Here is a 19,322-nt window from a genome sequence, read left to right as displayed (position 1 = left end):
AGGTATTTTTTTTGGCGTGCCTTGCGTAACAAACACTACACTGGGGAGGTATTGGCTAAGAATAGTTGGCAAACAAGTCAAGGTCATATTTTATGTGGCTCATGGGAGGAGTCTATTACTCATTTATGTATCAAATGCCTTTTTGCCCGTTGTATGCCATCAAAATTCAATTAAGACTTATAAGGTGGCCTTCAAACATGCATGATCTTTGACTGGTTGGAGGCGAAGGAAATTTCAGCCTTCTATGAAGAGAGTGGGAGACCAACTTTGTGCAGCTCTATGTTGGAAAATTTGGAAGGAAAGGAATGCAAGAATCTTCACCAAGAAGACCTCCTCTATTTATGCAACTCTTCAAAAAGTGTTGTATACTTTCCACGGTTGGCAGCACTTGTGTTCTAAGAAGAAGATAGATTGACCTTGACGCACAATACGGCAGGTTGAAGTTTGCTGGCATCTTCTTGTGTTTGTTTTTTTTCTTTTGTTCATGACCACCTTCTGCACTTAACTTCTTTTATTAATAAATAGGGGGAAGCTTCTTGCTTCCTTCACATTCTTTTCATGGCGCGACTTTTCAAAGGGCCTTTCTGTTGTTGAGATCTTTTAGGTCGGCCTTGGTTTGTGAATAAAGTGTGCATGTAGTTCGGTATATTACTTATGTCTTTCAAATAGCTTCAAATATATGGACGTAAGCCCCTCTCTGGTTAAATATGCTTATATCAAGCATAAGTATTTCGAAAGAAAGCCATTGTAAGGTATTCTATAAGGCCATCATTTGTTTCTTCGATTGTTTGTTAGACAAAAATATATTAATTTAAGTTATTCTAAAATTATATCCAAATACAGTAGAAATAATTTCTGACCAAGCACAGCTTAGAGTTGGCTTTTTCTAATTTTGATTGATGCTTTATATATATTTTCTTTTAGTCGCCTGTTGATGTCAAGTGGTTCCTGAGTCGAGAGATGCAACTTGGGTTGGCCTCAACCCACAGCTCTTGGCCCAACCTACTCATCGGGTAGGGTTGGTTCAAAATTTTCAAGCAGGGGTTGCAACCTCAAGCAAGGTTAGCCTACAATTAACTTTCAACCTAACCCGAATCCCATCCAATCCAATTTAACCTAACCCAACCGGTATTTAAATCAATCGACAATTTATATTTATATTTTCAATTCATATATACGTTCATATAATCGGACCTTTAGTCTTATTAAGGTATATGCTGTACGCCTGAAACTGATAAATGCTTGAGAAGTCAACTCAAGGAATACTAGCTCCAAAAACAAAAAATATCAAAACTTTCTCTCTATCTTAAAGTTTCTATTCAACTCGAATACAAACCGATTAATGTGGCACAGCTCAACTTAAACTTGGTCTTGGATTGGGTTGGCTAAGGTCGGAGGTATAGAGGTAGGGCTGTGCTTTTCCTCCTGCCAGACCCAACCATCTCAGTTGCAGGCATACTTAAATCTTTGATTCCTTGTTCACATTTTCAGAAACTAGATATGATATCCCGTTCAACTTTTCGTTAAGAAAAAGAAAAAGAAAAGAAAAGAAAAACCTACTGATACCTTAAGCCTAATTGTACTCTACGTTTACTACATTTCACGTTAGATTCAAAGCACTAGACTTTCACTTCACGAACATGCCATAATTGCCTCCCTTTCTATTGCGTGGCTACAAGGGTTAAAGAGGATGTTCTTATTTTAAGATTGATTTGGTTGGGGTATGTCAAATTAAAGGATAATCTAACAGTTTTTAGGAATTATTTATTTCAAAAAATGATTGCAGAAAAAAAAAACAAAATTTTTCATGTTTGACTGGTGGAAAAATTATTCTAAAAAGCAGCATCGAAAAACGGTTACTATATTTGATTAGAGGTAACCTTATATGAGAACCTTACCAAATTTCTATCAATATCTTTGAATAAATAAATCAGGTAATAACATTTTTTTCTCAATCCATCTGTTGCCTATTTATGGACAAAATACTATCAATATTGGTTATTTTGAATATTTGAATATATTTATATGAGTTAATAAATATTTTTAAATTAATTATATATACACTAGAAAATATGTTTCTTATTATAAATAAATTTTAGTAGGTTTTGGTATATAGATAAATATATTAATTATTAATAAATCCTATGTTAGATGTATTGATAATTAATAAACACATTAAATATATTACTATTTATAAGTATTATTAATCAACATGCTAATATATTTATAACATATTGATATAATATTTATATTATTAATCTGAATTATATAATATAATAAGATATAAGTGATGGTATTTTCGTTAGGAAATGACATTTTTAGGTTTACCTCCACTTGGTAATCGAGTATGGGAGGTGGTATATGTTTTACCTTCTCTTTCAAGAACAGAAACATGAAATCCATTATTTATTTTACCATCAGTCTTATCCACTTTTCGTACCAAATGGGGTAATCATGCATGGAATTTATTTTTTAATGTCAGATTTTTCCCAACCAAATGGGCTTTAATTAGTTTTAAAAAAAACACTGAGAAAGTCATATCTAGTGAATGTGCAGACTATATGCCTCCACTTATACTTCCCTTTTGTTTCTTCCTTGAACCTTTCCCCAGCACTACAAGAAAACTTTTGACTTGGGCTAATTGGTTGGAGTCCTGGGGCTGTAAGATTTTTGGAGATCATCATCTATCGAAATCATAGCCCGGCTACCCCTTGAGTGGGTGTCTTCTTCTGTTCTCCATGTTGACTTGCAAATCCCCCACTTCCATTCAAGAGTAATCTAAGCCCCACAGGCCTATTTTCTACACCCCCCCATAACAATAACCCAATCACTCAACCCAACCGCATATTTCATTTGCTTTCCTTTGAAGCCACTTAACACGACTAGGGTATAGTAACCATTTCAATATATAGAATGTTATGTACCTTGATGCTTGGTTCCTGGGGAAAGCAAGCATGCAATATGAAAGTAGAGAGGAGAGTGGGAGTTAGGTACGTCCATTTGCGTTCAGACAGGGTGTTTCCTAGCCTTTTTGACTTTGGTGAAGTGAGGAGGAATGAGCCCCAAAGTAGGGCTGTCCATGACTCGAAATTGCATAAAAGGAGACCACCGGGCTTTGGATCAAGCAGCATTAATGCATGAGATAGCAGCACCTGCTGTGCATTGAGAGCTTGGAGAAATGGAAAGGGTCTTCTATCATCTACTTGTGATTCTATTGGCTTTTTCTTACGTCATGCCCTCCTCCAACGCTCGTCCTTACACAAGTGATCATCTATTCGTCGAAGAAAGCCTTTTCTTCCTTCTTATCTTCTTCTTCTGAGCTAGTTCGCTGTTTCTGATGTTGCAGGGGCTCAAAAGATGCCGCAGGAGACTGGAGATCTTCCAGCACTTGGTGATACTTCCAAGGTAACAATGATTTTATTGAAGAGCTAGCAAATAAATTCTTAAGTTCATTAATGTCTTTGACATCATCGTCATCTCAAGGGTTCTCTATTCTTTTTTGATCTCCTTTGCAATTCAATTGTTTTTGTGCTGCGAACCACATCATTAATGTTGAAATCACTACTTGTTCCAAATGCTTAAGCTTATAGGATGAGATAGATTTATTTATATATTTTATATTTTCTTTCACTCTTCCTTACATGTAGGCCGAACTTTTTTTTTAATGGACGAGCCCAACATGTGAAATTTTATTTAATAATGAATCAGATCATTGTTTCTTTGATTATTTTGTCATTAGCTCTTTTGAGTTGTAGTCCCTTAGAGAGTCGGTCGCAAGGCTTGGAGGCACTTGTGCCGATTTAGATCTAGGGGTTAGACCTTAGACTTGAGCTATTGAGGAGCTAGACCTTCAATAGATCAGTCTATTGAGGGGTTAGGCCTTCAACTGATTTGGGCTAGAGTAAGATAAATTAATCCTCTCTAGATTGTCAAAGCTAACATAAAATAAGTCTACCTCATTCTATAAGTTTTAGCTTTTGGGATAAGTAGTAATTTCAACATGGTATCAAAGCAAAGGTCCTCCGCACTCTTTAACCTTATTATTAAAAAAATTTATATGCTGAGCTCATCCATTAAAGTAAAGTCCGGTTCACATGTGAGAGGAGCGTAAGAAAATATAAAATATATAAAATAAATCTACTTCATCTTATAAGCTTAAGCACATCATGGAGCATCAAGTTGTAACTCTTTAAGTTACCTGGGTTTTTTAAAGTCTTTTTTTTAAAAAAAAATTGCTTCAAAGGAGAGAAGAAAAAAGTGATTGTTACGATGCTGATTATAGGAGTCTCATTCATATATGTTTGTTTGTCAAATAAGAAATTTTTTTTATGAAAATCACAAAGGAGAGATTCTAGGATTACTTCGAAAACTGACAAATCCATTAGTCAAGTTGAACCTTCACACAAAGGGATGCATTTAATGATTTCTATTTCCATATTTTACGTGGAAGCATTAACTAGACTCTGGATTCTTTTTCCCCGAGCGGGTGAATTAACTAGTCACCTCCATTTCACAAGGAAGTGAAATGATGCAAAGGAGAAGAGAAGGAATAATGAAAGAAGAATAAAAAGGGGAAGAGAGAAAAAAAAAAAAGAAAAAAAAAGAGGAGAAGATACGAGAGCACAGCAACCAAGTCCACAGCCCGCCCCTTCACAGGCCACCCTCACCCAGCCAACGGTAGGTCTAGGTCTTCACACTCCAAAAAACCCACCCAATTCTAAGCTGCAGCCTCTGGAAATCTTCAAAAACATCCCTCTTCCACATATGTTTAAACATGCGTCAGTGACCGAACATATTAAAGGAGAGACTCTTATTGTACGTAGTTCTAAGGATCAACAAATTTGTCAGCCATGTTGGTCCTTAGCACCAGGAAATGTATATTTATAAGATTTATTTTTCTATATTTCATGTGAAAACATGGAGTAGACTAAATATTCACGTTGATAAATGGATGTTTAAACATGAATTAATAACTGAATATACACCTTGGAGAAGGTCTTTGATATTATGTTTCTCACAAGAACCATGTAATTTGTTTCTTCATGTCAAGCATTATAGCAACTGTGTGACACCATTTGGTAGATAAAAACGTCGAAAAGAGAATAAGCAAAGCAATTCAATGAAAGAAAAGAACGTATACTTCTACAATATTTTGTTTTGTTGAAATACATACTCAAGGTAGTGGTCAGGAGTAGGTTTGAAAACAATGAACCCATTTGGTAAGAACTTGTGATTTTGTTATGGAAAGTGCATGCTCTAGTGAATCATTGGCAATGAATGCAGATAAACGTGGAAGAAGCCACATCAGAGGTTACTGGCATCAGGATGGATTTGGAGATCAACGTCAAGGACTATCCGGTACCTGGTCCTAACGGTCGCCACACTCCACCTGGAAAGAGCTGACTCAGGACTGGTTTTAAGAAGAGTTTTCATCAGGCAGTGTTGTTCCTAGTAGTCTCTTACGATCTAAAAACTCAGTAATAAAATAATGCTATGGAATGGATGACAACAAGCGAGAGTGTTGTTATTGTAATGCACTCTGGTGTGCATGTGTCGAAGATGCCACTTGTATACTATCTTCTCATGCTTTTAAATCTATAAGACAATTCTGAGAACGGGAATTAAGTTAAAGTACTTGGATGTACGTAAGTCTATAATGTAACCTCTTCTGGCCCCTTCAGACTGGCCATAGCTAACAGAGAGGATATCAGAAGTGTGCTTGATTTTATAGATTTATTTTTTTCCCCCACTGAGTAGGCTTCTACACCTCCAATGGACCAAGATACTTGCGATCCTTCCGCTGCTGGGATGTTTCGAGTCCGATCTGAACACAAGTCTTTCCCAAGTACTATAAGAACTTGATATTGGCATAAGACTGCATCCACAGATTGTGTTATAAAAATGAGAAAAAAAGCTATAAACAAAGTAATGGACAACTTGCCAAGATGGTAGTTCCAAGGTCTGATGAGAGGCTTTTCTCTGGTAAGAGGTGCTTCAAGTTGTGTGCAAGGCAATATGAATTTGAGATATTAGGCATATTACCAAAAAAATAGATATATATTAGGTAATTGACGGTCAATGAAGAATCTGGAGGGTTGACCTGAAATATTTGAGATAAGGTTTGCAGCTTCCTTATTAAAACAAATGACTCGCAGCTGGTTTTGGTAGGTTAACATTTGCAACTCATGCATAACTAAAAAAGCAATGAAGCCTTTTTTTTTCCTCTCTCTCTCTCTTTGAGAAGAAATATAGTTTCCCCATGAATTCATTTCATGAGGAGAGAAATTAATACAAAAGAAAGAGGAAGAAAAAGTAGGGAGAAGGGATTGGCAGACTACGTGATGAGCGACTGCCCCATTACATAGCAACGTGGTTCAGAACAGTTACACCAACAAAGGAAAAAAATCAGAATACAAGTAACTTAGATGGCTTGGACATAATTTAATAAAGATCTAGGCTGCCATTAGCGTTCCATTCTCCATGCTGGTTCCATGCCAGTCCACAAGTGAAGCAGATCGCCCGTGCAAGACCCATGCCAATCCATCACACAGGTATACCAGGTTCAGACATAAAGAATAAAGGCCAACCGAAGACCATAACGGACGTAAGAAAGCCCCTGGTCCATGCACAAACAATCAAGAAGGGGATCAATTTAGACTGTTGTCGATCTGGAAGACGATGCAGAGAACCATTCCTTCTAGTAGAGAGTGACTTCAGAGTTAACCACAGAAAGCTTTCTGTGATTACACTACAAATTTGTCAAGTTTCTTTCATACCAAAGCCTCCGCACCACAGGTCCACAAGTCCACAGCAAGCATAATTCATCCAGGTCCTAGATTCTTCTGCATGAGAGAGTTGTCTAGAGAAATGAAGCCATTAAAATGAACTTCTCCTAACTAGTGGTTTAAGTTTTAAATTTTTAAATCATTACTTTTGAAGGCAACATCAGTTTTATGTTTACTATAGTATAGTGTGTGAATTAGGTGTGCTGCAGTAAACTTAATCCGTAATGATCATTCTACATGTCATCCTATTTGGCATAGTCAATAGTCAAAGTTTAAATCAAGAGTCAAAGTTGAAGAAGAGTAATATGTTACAAAAAGATGAAGAGCTCTGTTAATGCTATTTGGAAGGTGAAGAGTCATATTGAATAAAATGGTCATATAATGGGTAAAGGGTTGCATTAAATAATCATGGATAAGTGAAGCGCCATGGGAGTTAGGGTTTTTTAGTCTCTAAATGGTGATGTATTCGAGCTATGTTGAAAAATGCAAATCAAGAATGAAATGAATTGCCTCTTCTCTCTTATTTTCTCGTCCTACATTATAATAACTCGGGATCTCTTTCAAAAAGACTAGCCGGAGGATATTGTTTAGAGTTTTTGATTTGTATAAGCATTAAAGATCTCCTCCCAACATACAACTGATAGGAGACTAAATATATGCCAGCATGGGTCCTCATTTATTTTCTTTTTTTAATTATACCCTAACCCTTGCCAAGCTAAGGATCCAAATTCAATCATAATTATCCAATCAAATTTAATCACAAACACCATAATCGACTTATGCTTAGCCTCAAAAGAGCCCATAGTGTATGTCCCCTAGTTTACATAAGCATAGACTAGATCCATTTTGGTAATCTTTTAACAATTTAGGATCTCATCCAAAAAAACTAGCAAAAGGGTATTCTCTGAGTTCTTTAGCATGTATAAATACCCAATTTCTCTCTAATATACAACCGATCTGGGACTAAATATGTCCCCATCATAGGTTTGCTCTGATACTATTTGTAATGACCTATGATCTCACCTATAAAAGCCAGCCATAGCATATTATTCAGGTCTCATGGCCTTTTAAATATGCAAGATCCCTTCCTAGCACATAAGCAGCACAAGTTCTTACATACATTGTTAATATTAGAGTGCTTATAAGCAAGAAAGGCCAATACAATTTCAGCCAAGCTAGCAAGTGGTACTAGAGTAAGTTAATCCGGCGATGGCTAACTGGCAACTGCCTATCCCTCATCTCACCCGTGACAATTTTGGGAACTGCAATATTCAAATGAAAGCATTTTTGAGCTCCCATAATATTTGAGAGATGGTAGGGAAGGGCCACATCAAGCTTAGAAGGATACTTTAAAGGATTCCAGAAAGAATGCATTATGGAGCCTATAGACAGGTCATATGGAATCCATGATGATTGATGATCTTATGGGTTACTTACAGGCTCATGAGAAAAGTTTTAACAAAAGAAGCAAGACTTGTGGGAGCAAGTTCTTCAATCAAACCTCTTGGAAGAAGAAAAAGAAGGCTCTAGAGGCGAGAAAAGCCAAAGAATCTGATGTGGAGAGGATGGAGAGAAAGGGGAAGGAAAGAGAGAGAGGAGCGATTGAGAGCATTGGGCTCATAGTAGTTTAATATCTTCCAAGTTAAATGGACGATCACTTAAAGATGGACCACTAATGGTGATTTTATCTCCTCATTTATAATAGTCTCATTAAATACTGAAAAAACAACCCCTCCCCAATTTATTAATGTAAACCTAACACAAGGTTGTTGTTGCAATTTAAATTAGCATTTTCTGGATCGATGTGTAAATAGGGATAAGGAAAGGTGTTATATGTATTTTTAATAATATATGGGCTGTGATTTTAAAAAAAAAATATTTAGAAAAATTGTGTATGAGCACTACATTTTCATAAATTTTATATAAAAGTTTAGCTTGTAAAAATAAAATAAAAAATTAATTTACGTAAGTAAAGAAAGGGAAAAACTATTTTAAATTAAATTCCTTGAAGTTCAGCAGGGCGGTTGACAGATTAAGTGACTTGGGAGTTGGGAGTTTGCTTGGTTTGTTACGTAAATGTGTATGAAAAGGGTTTTTCTGCAAATATGCGATGATGGCATCAAGGTCTTTTCTTATTCTTAGGTTTGCCGGTGGAGCGACCAGCGATGGAGCTCAGTCCATACTTCGAGGCCTACGTGTCATGATCTGAAATAAGCCAAAAAGACACGATTTTTCGAAGCATTCCCAGGGTTTCGATCACCTTGCCCTCCCCACAGTGGTGGATTCTTGCGTCCTCATCGCCCCTTTGGTTGCTCTGTTAGCAGTGGGCCAGTGGCATGGAGGCCAAAATGAAGCTTCGAAAGGTGAAGAAATAAAAGAACAGATAATTGTGGGGGATTTGAGATACGAAAAGTTGGACCTTTTTCGAAATAACATATCACGTACGTTCGTGGATCATCCATGCCTTCCTAACTTTTTTTTCATATTATGTTAACGAATTTGTATTATTACATCGCATTCTGTTCAGTGTACTTGAATCTTGTTCATCACATCCTGCTAACTTTGCTCTAATCATGACGCGAGATTTATTTTGTGATATTTTGAATCATCTCATTTCTACTGGTTCTAGTTGACAAGGCAAGAGGGATTCATTCGGATTCATGTTTTATATCAATTTATCCAAGCCATTTCAAAATCATTTTGTAGTCTTTCATGGTTGCAAGCTTTATCATTGGCACATGAATTGAGATTTGTCTTCTGGTTCAACTTTCAAAATGAGTCATTGAAGCATGATACAGGGCATCAACACACATATTCAAACTAATTTAAAAGTTATGATTTATTTTATGATTAAGAAATCATGACTCGATTTGGATATCAGTTGTTCGACAAAATATGCTGCATAGATTCACACTGTATTGCTGAAAATTTTGTTATTTAACTTTCCCTTCGATTTAACTCTCCTCCTCTTCTATTTATTTTCGCTGCAATCACTCTTTCTTTTACCTAATATATTTTTTTTATTGTGAAATATTTTAAATCAGTTAAATGAAAAATGCATGCACCAACTGCAGAGTTGCTAATTGGAGGATTTTAGTTATTGTGTCTGGGAATTGTTTCTAGGTTGCAATATTCATTCTACAGATTGCACAGCCTGGATTCTATTTCAATTTGGTTTTTTAGCTTTTAACATGCAGTCCATGCTAAATCATGTTTCCTTCCCTCATTATCTGGGTTATGCCCAAGTTCGGAGGAATCTCTGGGAGCTGCTCTGACTTGCATAAGCTGAAGATCTGCAACTTATGAGCTAAGTTCACCTTCTTGTCAAGCAATCCTTTTAGGTCTAGTGAAAAGCTTCTACCTTACCTGAAGTTGCCCTGGCTAGAAGTTCGGCACCAACATGTTAGTGATGGAGTCATGTTCAGGGCCTGTATCAGAAAATTCTCACGCCTTGATATATCATATTTTCGGTCAAACAATGCCAATTAAGCTTAAGAGAATGCTTAAAATCTCACGCAGCTTTGCAGAAAACATCTGAAACCTACCACGTAACACTGATGAGGAGAAATATGGAGAATTTGGCTTCAAGCTTATTGTGATCCATTTTCTCGCTTCTGTAAAACAGATGTATTTAAATCTCTGCAGTTTAGTCATGATGTTAAGGGTTAGCCTGAATGAAACATCACTTATTTCATATCATGCATCTCAAGTTTTTCATGCCAATAGCTCTGCTGTTCCTGATTTTCCTATAATCAACAAGATTTCCATTGATTGTGTATGTAGTTTTATTAACTACATTGAATTTATCCAGAGATTAATTTAAGGGACATGGTGATTTGACTGCAATGAGTACCTAAGTAATTACTTTCACATGACAACGACCAAAAAAGGAGCAACTTTTCACAGATATATTCAGCAGCATATTGCCTCCTCATACAGTTTCATTTCATATTAGAATATAAGTCCTAATTGGGCTTCAATTCTTTGAAGATTGAAGGCACTTCACAAATATGTATGAGATTTGACCAATTTGCTGGCTTTGATGCAGGTGGTAAAATTAATGGATCCAGAGATCAGGAGAGAAAAAGAAAAGTTGAAAATGGAGTACTAGTTGGTAGATTCATTGATCCTGGACTGCTGTTTTACAGCTGGCCATTTGCATGTCATCTGCTCTAAGGTGGCATTTTCATGTTATGTCTATTAGGGTTAAGTCTTATGTCCTGTCGAGCTATCCCAGTTTAAACTAATTAATTTGTAACCAAAAGATCCAAGAACCCCCTAATTCTCTTGGTGAAATGGCTCCCAGCAATTAGAAAAGATGACTTTATCTATTATCAGAATTAAACCTGTAAAATTGTGACAAACCAATTTCATAGAGATGATGTTCGTAAAACATGTAGATGAAAAAGGACAAGTCAGAGGGTGTAATAGATAACTAGTCCTGATTGGTTGTTAGTAGATACAATCAAAAAGATTCCTTATTGCCCTTGATTTTTCTTTAATGGTCCTTATTTCGGGATCAATAGTGCTTATCAAAGCAGCTTCCCCTAGAATAGAGGCTGAATGTTTTTTTTATTCGAGGGAAGGGGAGGCTGAGCCACCCAATTTATTGAATATGTGAGAGAAGTATGTACATAAGAGTCAAAGGAGACAGGGATGGAACGTACAATGCGAAGGCAGGAGGGGAATAAGTAACAGCCAGTGAGAAAAAGTAGATAAAACAACAAGCAATATGATGATGAGAAGATTGCACCCGGCCGTTTCTTTTCTTCCAGGGACTGCATGACAGTTGAATAGTAGCCAGACCATAATATGCTCCAATCATATTTGACTTCCAAAAGGATATCTCATAAAAGATATAGTTGGATGGAACTTTCATCATATGCAACCAAGGCAGAACCATACTGACAAGGGAAAACAGGATTCTCTGTTTGAGCAATCTGGAATGAGAGCATTCCATGAAAAAAATAAGCATAGAAATCCAACTGATGTTCAATTTTATTAGTCATCCGCAAGCTTAGTTAAGTTGGGAACATACAAGGCAATGAAGATCACATCTATCATTTCCATCAGCTGGGAACACAACTATCATTCAAGGAACCTTTGTGGAAGAATCCAGAAGAATCTAACTTATTATCCAAATAGTTGAATTAATTCTAGCACAAACAATTTTCCCTTCAAAAGGCTCTATATTTGACGTCATTGCCAAATTGATCAGTTTTTCTAGTGAGGACTATTCTTTTGAGTACAAGAATTTTGCTCCACCATCAAATGCCTACGCTTTCTGACTCCCTCCTAACAAAGTCATGGGTGGATGTTTGTTTGGTAATTGGACTCATGGGGATCCAGGGGAACGATTGTAAGTGAACCACAATTTCATCATCTAAGGCAAGGAAAGGTTTTGATGAGAAGTGAGAAAGTTGCTTGTGAGAAAATGACATAATGGAATTGATGGTTGATGCCTTGTGTGTGTGTGGGCGGGGGTGGGGGGATGGGGTTCAAAAAAGTGGGGATGGACTATGGCTGAGGGATATTGGAAGCGAACAAAAGAACACCTGCAAAATGGAGTTCTGCATCAAAAAGTTGGGGAAGTGAGTGGTACGTTTTACATGGAAGGAATAAAAGTTAAAGAGACATTAATCTAATTTGTTGGGTGGTATAAAATTTATTTAATCTGCACTAATTATGTTTTGCAGTTTTCTGATGCACATGAGTATGGGATATTTTGATCGTACAGAGTAGACAGCGTAGAGGGTCGAGGAAGTATGACAGATTGACACAAAAAGGTTCGAAAATGGAATCCATTTCTTAGTATGGAAATCAATCAAGCAACTTCTTAAGCACAGTCTCCTGAGGTGCCTTCATGGATTCAAGATTATTTACTTATACATGGTTGGAAAATTTTTTTGTTTAGCAGTTCATGTCGGTTGTGGCAATTTTTGTTCTCTTGCTAATTTGTTTGTTAGTAGATGAGAAGTTGAGGATACATAGTGAGTATAACTGCTCTCATTTAAAGGAAGGTCTTTAAAATTAAAGCAAATTTTCAATCAGCCAATCTGAATTCAAAGGGAGGAAATCAGCTGTATTCCACATCCTAAATTTTGAGAATGACGAGGTTGTTTAGCTTATGGCTCCTAGTGTGAAGTATCTTATTGCTAGTGGGAGGATGATTGCTATTGGTAGTGGAGACTTGGTGTTTAGCAAAGTCGGGAAACAAAAGGATCAATATTTGAAAGATCTAGATTAGCAGCCTTTGATTTAGGCTTCGCTCTTTCTAATGATTAAGTTTATCATTAAGTGGATGCTTCCATAGCAAGGTAAGATGCAAAAGCAACAGATGTCCCTTTCTGAATTTTAGCTATGCTACAGAGCTGTCGAGCTTGTTTGGACTTTCGTCCATTCTCAAAATTCTTATGAGTTTCTTTCTGGATAAGGGCTCCATATGTTTTCCTTTGCAATAGCATATGCTGTGCTGCTCTGTCACTATCTTGTGAAACCTTAAGGAAGAGAAAAATTATTGATTCTTATGGCTGATTGAAGGTTCTTTTGAAGCCTTTGGGATGAGATGGAATATTGGGTATCTAAATAGGACGGAAAACATTGTTTGAAGGTTTCCATTGTCGCTATGGCTAGACTGTTCTAATCTTCTAAAAGAGCATGATCTCTTAATTATATTGTGATATTGATGCATCATTATGTTTTCTCTTTAAGGTGATTTAATTTTTTTCTACTCTGCCAAAAGTATACAAGTGGGAAGTCTCTCTATCTGTAGTCCATTGGAAAATCAATTATAGTAGATGAATTATAGTCGTAAATGATCATTTTTCCATAAATACGATGTTATACCTGTATTTCTTGGTCAGTCCTTGTGTTAGGAGCACACATGATCATATCCTGTCTTTTTGCAGCTCTTCCTATATGTTGTTGAACTCCTACAATGTCGCAATTGACATGTAACTAGCGGAATGACACCTAAATAAAGGCTTGATAGATTTCGTGAATGGTAAAAGTAGAGGTAATAATAAAAGCATCTGTAGGAGGTGCTGATTGGGTCAGACTTAATAGCTTAATGTGCGGTGCTTCAGCCCAAACTCTCAAACTTTACAACTGTGATATTCTTCCTGTGTTGGATTCTCCAACTAGTATGAAGTATATTCTCCTAGTGTGGTCATATTTTAGGTAGCTGAGCTTATCAAGCCAGCTGTAAACATAGCTTCTTCTCCCTCACAGCACAGACCGTTGCCATCAGAATCTCACTGCAGTGTTCTAATCAGAGTTCTTAGACTGTTTCCATGTACATCTGACAGGACATAGCCAGCCAGCCAGGTCATGTTAAAGGATGGGTTATGGATACCTAAGTCTTCTAATATCTTGTTAGGCTCAGCCAAGGGATTGAATCTTCTAGACCAAGTTTATCTTGTCCTGAATCATTTTTCCTTGAAATATGAGGAGTCAAGCAGACGCTGATAACTTGGTGAAAAAGTGATACAGCCCATCATGAGAATACCACTTCTACATTCAATACCATTGCACAAATGCGAAATCATGCTCACATAATATTGGAAGTTTTCGGCACAGCATCCATGCAATTGCAATGATATATGTGGAAATTCTTTAAGTGGGGCATCTTGTTTGTTCCTTTCTTGATTCCTTGGGCCACATTCTCACCTCCTTTGCATGCTTTTGCATTTGGATGATCGACTTTGATGAGCTCTTTAATAATTATTGATGGGCACCTTTGCCAAATGACTTATGACAGCCTCACCTACTGCCTACTGACCTTGGGTCTATCAGCATCATCCAGAATCTGCTTTTCTTGTTTCAGAATATATAAAAGCAAGAAAGCATTCCCAAGTACAGCAGCTGCTTAAAAAGAAAAGGTACCTCAATTGCTCTCACCTCTCCTAGTCTTGGAAATTTGAATGCTTTGTATGTACATGTAGACACCTTTCTTTGCTGTGCTGGAGGTAAACTACAACGACAGTGTTGGAAAAAGAGAACAAAGCAGTGGTATATACTTGACTCATATGTTTTTCCTGCAATGCTCTGACATGGAGATAGATATGAATATGGATGATGGTTGTGGGAATACTGCTCACCATTACTACATTTTAGATATGGGTTATTTTATTAACTGATAAAATGAGCAGATAATGAAGGTATGCAGAATGCTTACAAAAAATAAAAAACATTCTGTCTGAGAGACATGAATTTATGCTCCATGCACAATTTTCTTTTTTTTTTTTCTTGATGGAAATATGCTCCATGCATAATATGACCTTGTAAACCGCAGTTTGACTTACCAAAGGAAGGCTAGGGGCATTCCGGATGCAGCAGTAAAAGATAAAAGCAAGTTCGCACTGTAATGGATGTGTGCATTTTGCTTTCACTCTGAAACTACGTACTGAATTTGCAAAATGAAGGGGCATTTTTTTTGGAGGAGATGACATGAAGGGCTAGAACTGGTGCTGTTCAATGGTGGATGCTTTATCAGATTCTTTTATTATTGGTTTCACTTTGTGCTGTTCCACCGACACAAGGTTATATTACTAAAACAACCTCTACTTGCTTCAATACTTTATTAGCGTCTAAACTTTGTAGCTTTGAATGATTAACAGACAATGAGAATGTTTGGTAATGATATGGCAGCACCTCAAAGATCAATCATCAAATTCTGATTCGGGAAAGCACTTTTAACATTCCGCATCTCAAGAAATGCAAGTAATCTGCTTGGCTTTTCGAATTTGTTAACGGACTCATCCCATCCATGCCTTCTAGGTTAAACAATAGCCTACAACAATAAAAACTACAATTCCCCCTGAAATATACTTGCTCATGCTAACAGAAGTACAGCCAGAAACATTTTGGTGCAAAATTGCCCTTTGCAAGAGCTGGCATTCATATTACAAAGAGATGGAAATAAAGACCCAAATGAAGCGTCCAAAATGCCCACTGAATAATTAGTGGAGCATCTTTTTTCTTGAAAAAATTAGTATGGAGTCGTAATTCCAAGGCTGCAGAGTAGCATGATGCCCAGATTCAGAATGGGAAAATGGCATCGGTGCAATATCTGTAAGGGTTTTGTTTCTGTATTCCAGAGTCTGAAGCGTACAGCATGGATTTGGCTCCCACACTGAAGTATTCCAGGTATCCATTCTTACTGCCAGACAGATATGAGAATTTGTGCCAATAAGAGGTCCTGCTTTTCTTGGATTGTAAATCTGGGTACTACCACTAATTGCTTCCAGGAATTATAATATAAAGCATGTGAAGTCACCATCTGGATACAGTGAGTGTGCTGCATTTGAACTGCTTTCCAAACAGGCCTGGCTTAAAAAGATTGATTCCAATGAGGATGTCATCTTGCTTCTTTTGTAATCTTGTTATCATTATTGCCCTTTGGAGTATTTTATTTATATTGAGCTTTTTCTGCATGCACTAAATACCATCGGTTCTGAGATCTAGATTAGATTCTTTGGTTTTCCTATCAGCAGAAGAGCCAAATACAACTTCCACTTCTATCAAAAAAATATATTGTTGCCTTCTGAAATGAGAAATTTCCTTCTGGACAATCAGTTAAATTTTTCTGAGGTATTTAGGATTGAAACACATGATAAAGATCTGTCAATTATATTTGCCGGTTAAAGCTACATGCTGTGGGTGAAAGTTGTAGCCTCATTATTCAATATGGTGGGGGCTTTCTAGTGTGGGAGAGAATCCAGAAAAGAGAAGAGAGATGTAGGAAAACAGCAAAACAACATTACCTGCTCTTTTCTTTTTTCTATTCTTTTGAGACCCATAGTTGAGCCATTTCACTTTTTTCTGTTTACTGCACTAAAGATTCTCTCCCTTTCAAGTCAAAGAGGTGGAAAAAACAAAGAGAAAAAAAAAATGAAAGAAAGATGACATGGAGTGGAGAAAAGATGAACCACAGCTCATGCATATATTCTTCCACAAGGCCCACTCATGTATTCATAAGGCTGAGTGAAGCACAGAGACAGCAGGAAAGCATCTCCTGCAATAGATAGGTAACGACCCAGGTCCCATACCTGACTCCAAGGGTGTTAAATACCTTGTTCAGGTTCTCATGCCTTCAGTTCTTGATGGGTTCGCAGGAAATGCCCAACCATGGCGACGATCGAGGATTGGTCCTCTCTGTTGATGCGAAGCCACGGCTTAAATGGACACAGCAGCTTCACCGGCGCTTCGTTGATGCAGTCTCTCAGCTTGGCGGAGCGGACAGTAATTAGCAGTCTCTTTCTTGTTGCATTAGAATCGTTAATTTGTTCTCGTGCTGAAGTTCTGCTTTCTCTCATCCAATTACAGAAGCAACACCAAAATCATTGATGCGAGCAATGGGAGTTCCCGGGCTTACTCTTTACCATCTGAAGAGTCATCTTCAGGCATCCTCTCTCCCTAACAAGTGTTAAGACCTTTAAAATCTTGTTAAAAGGAGAAACTTTCCGAAGTTTGGATACTAAATCCAGTCCTATATTTGCAGAAATATAGGCTAGCAAAGAATCGAGATACAAACACACCAGGTGACAATAAAAAGAAAGGTGAGATGTTATGTTTTTGTAGTGTTTGATCTCACAGATTTTCTTGCTGCACTACAAATGGTCTTCTGCAGCAGATTGCAAGGCAACTAGTACCACGACCATGGAGAACGAAGCTGCCCATATCGATCAGGAGAAAACTCCAGCTCAGTTCGACGAGTATGATGAATGACATCACAACTGGTTTCTTTTCTCGATATATGCTCGCAGTACTGGCGGCTGCTTATGCAACAAAAATTCTCTCCTTTCAGGACCATGGTGCAGATGCAAATCGAGGTGCAGAGGAAGTTGCAGGAACAAATTGAGGTGAGCTCAGATGATACTCTCATTAAACCGAAGTTTTTTCTAATGGAGGCATGTCGAACGGTTCCTTCCAGGTGCAGAGACACTTGCAGCTCCGTATCGAAGCGCAAGGAAAGTACCTGCGGTCGGTTCTGAGAAAGGCCCAGGAAACACTCGCTGGTTATACTTCGAATTCATTGGGAGTGGAGGCCGCCAAGGCCGAACTCTCGGAGCTGGTCTCTGCGGTGGAGACGGAGTGCTTGAGTTCTTCCTTCTCGCAAGGTAGCTTGATTCCCAAACGAGCTGAACATGCTGACTGCTCCACGGACAGCTGCTTAACTTCATCTTTAGAGAGACAGGACGCAAAGGTTCGAAAGCAACGTAGACTGGAGCACAGCTCCTCTCTCGACAACTGGAGCGAAGGGTCCGACGAGATCAATCCTAATGGCACGAAAGCGGTGGAGACTCGAGCGAACGACATGCTCGGTAAGGAGAAGGGAAGCTGCAGTAGCATCATCTATGGGGAAGCCAGCGTCGAACAGCCCACAAGTGGGAAGCAGGAAACCAGTAGTTTTGGGGTCCCGCGAGGGCTCGATCTAAACAGATAGTTAGGCAGTAAAAAGCTGGGAGCGAGCAATGCCATTTCCCTTGGGAGGCATTTGAGGCACTTTGGGTGAGAATTTTCCCTTCGAGGACCGCAGCGCCTGAGAGTCGAGCTGCCATCAGTTGCTGCTCTGCTATTTGTTTGCTATTGTCGATGTGTTTGTGTATGCTGCCCCAAACCAAAGCAGATCCTTGTAAAGCTTGGTCCTCCATTATAGTTGGTATATACTGTATCTTTATTTATATACAGTGGTTGAAGGTGGGGAGCAGGGAGATGACACATGGCATTTGAATAAATTTTGCGTTTGGTACGCCTGAGGTCAACATGCTAAGGTGGTTCCAGGGGAACCTGGACCCTACTCACAAGCTTGTTCTGGCTGCCAACTGGCCTTTGCTCAGCCAGTGGGCACCACTTTACCCACCAGTGGCACTGGGGAGAGCTTCTTAGATTCAGAATAGTGGCTCCTACCATTATTTTGCAGAGGAAACAAAAATAGGCAAATGTTTCTTTCTTTTTCTTTCTTGTTTTCTTTTGGCAGAGTATTCTGACCGTACCTGCCAACAAAACTGGAAGTAGGACCTCTACCATGCTGAGAGAGTTCCTCTCACCTACTCCAATTGGCATCGGGGCAAATCATATCAACATATTCTATGCTTAAAATATTTTATGTTGGCTATACATTGGGTAGGAAAAGGGAGAGCTCACTCCTCCTTACTGTTTGGCAACCTAATACATCAGAGTAAATAATTTTATTAAGCTCAGGATGAATCTGATGCAACTTCGAAAGTACATCTCGCTAACCAGTCCGCAACTTGATCACCTTCTTGGTAGACATACCACAAACATATAGAATTCAAAGAATAACGACTTCAAATATTGAATTAACAAGTACAATAACTTTTAGAAGTAGCTTCAGGCTTTCTCTTTCAATAGACCATCTTTGTTGAATCTCCTTCTATCCAAATGTCTTTAGCATTTGGAAGTTTAACAGCAACTGAAATGCCATCCCAACCTAGGGGAACAGAGCGCTTAAATAAACTAAAACCTGCAGCAAGTACACTAATTCCTCTGTAATTACAAATAATATGACCAATG

At 37.9% G+C, this 19,322-nt stretch overlaps 1 protein-coding gene across 9 annotated transcripts; it reads left to right on the top strand.

Annotated features, from left to right (window-relative positions):
* Window positions 1-16,666: 16,666 nt before the first annotated feature.
* On the top strand, window positions 16,667-18,537 carry LOC103716390 (myb-related protein 2-like). 9 transcript variants are annotated; one of them, XM_008804360.4, is made up of 7 exons: window positions 16,667-16,813; window positions 16,901-17,027; window positions 17,112-17,188; window positions 17,287-17,344; window positions 17,419-17,500; window positions 17,593-17,647; window positions 17,719-18,537. In XM_008804360.4, exons 2-7 carry the CDS (start codon window positions 16,904-16,906, stop codon window positions 18,229-18,231), a joined length of 909 nt encoding a protein of 302 aa, XP_008802582.2. In that variant the 5' UTR covers window positions 16,667-16,813; window positions 16,901-16,903; the 3' UTR covers window positions 18,232-18,537. The 9 variants fall into 9 exon arrangements, with proteins under 9 accessions (XP_008802582.2, XP_008802581.2, XP_017700515.2 ...); XM_008804359.3 differs by having other exon boundaries at window positions 17,416-17,500; XM_017845026.3 differs by lacking the exon at window positions 16,667-16,813 and having other exon boundaries at window positions 16,820-17,027; window positions 17,416-17,500; window positions 17,719-17,905; window positions 17,983-18,537.
* The last annotated feature ends 785 nt before the right edge of the window (window positions 18,538-19,322 follow it).

Source organism: Phoenix dactylifera, chromosome 15 (genome assembly GCF_009389715.1).
Source record: "Phoenix dactylifera cultivar Barhee BC4 chromosome 15, palm_55x_up_171113_PBpolish2nd_filt_p, whole genome shotgun sequence".
Classification (NCBI taxonomy): Eukaryota; Viridiplantae; Streptophyta; class Magnoliopsida; order Arecales; family Arecaceae; genus Phoenix; species Phoenix dactylifera.
Note: the sequence above shows the minus strand (reverse complement) of the source record. Positions and strands in the feature narration are given on the sequence as shown.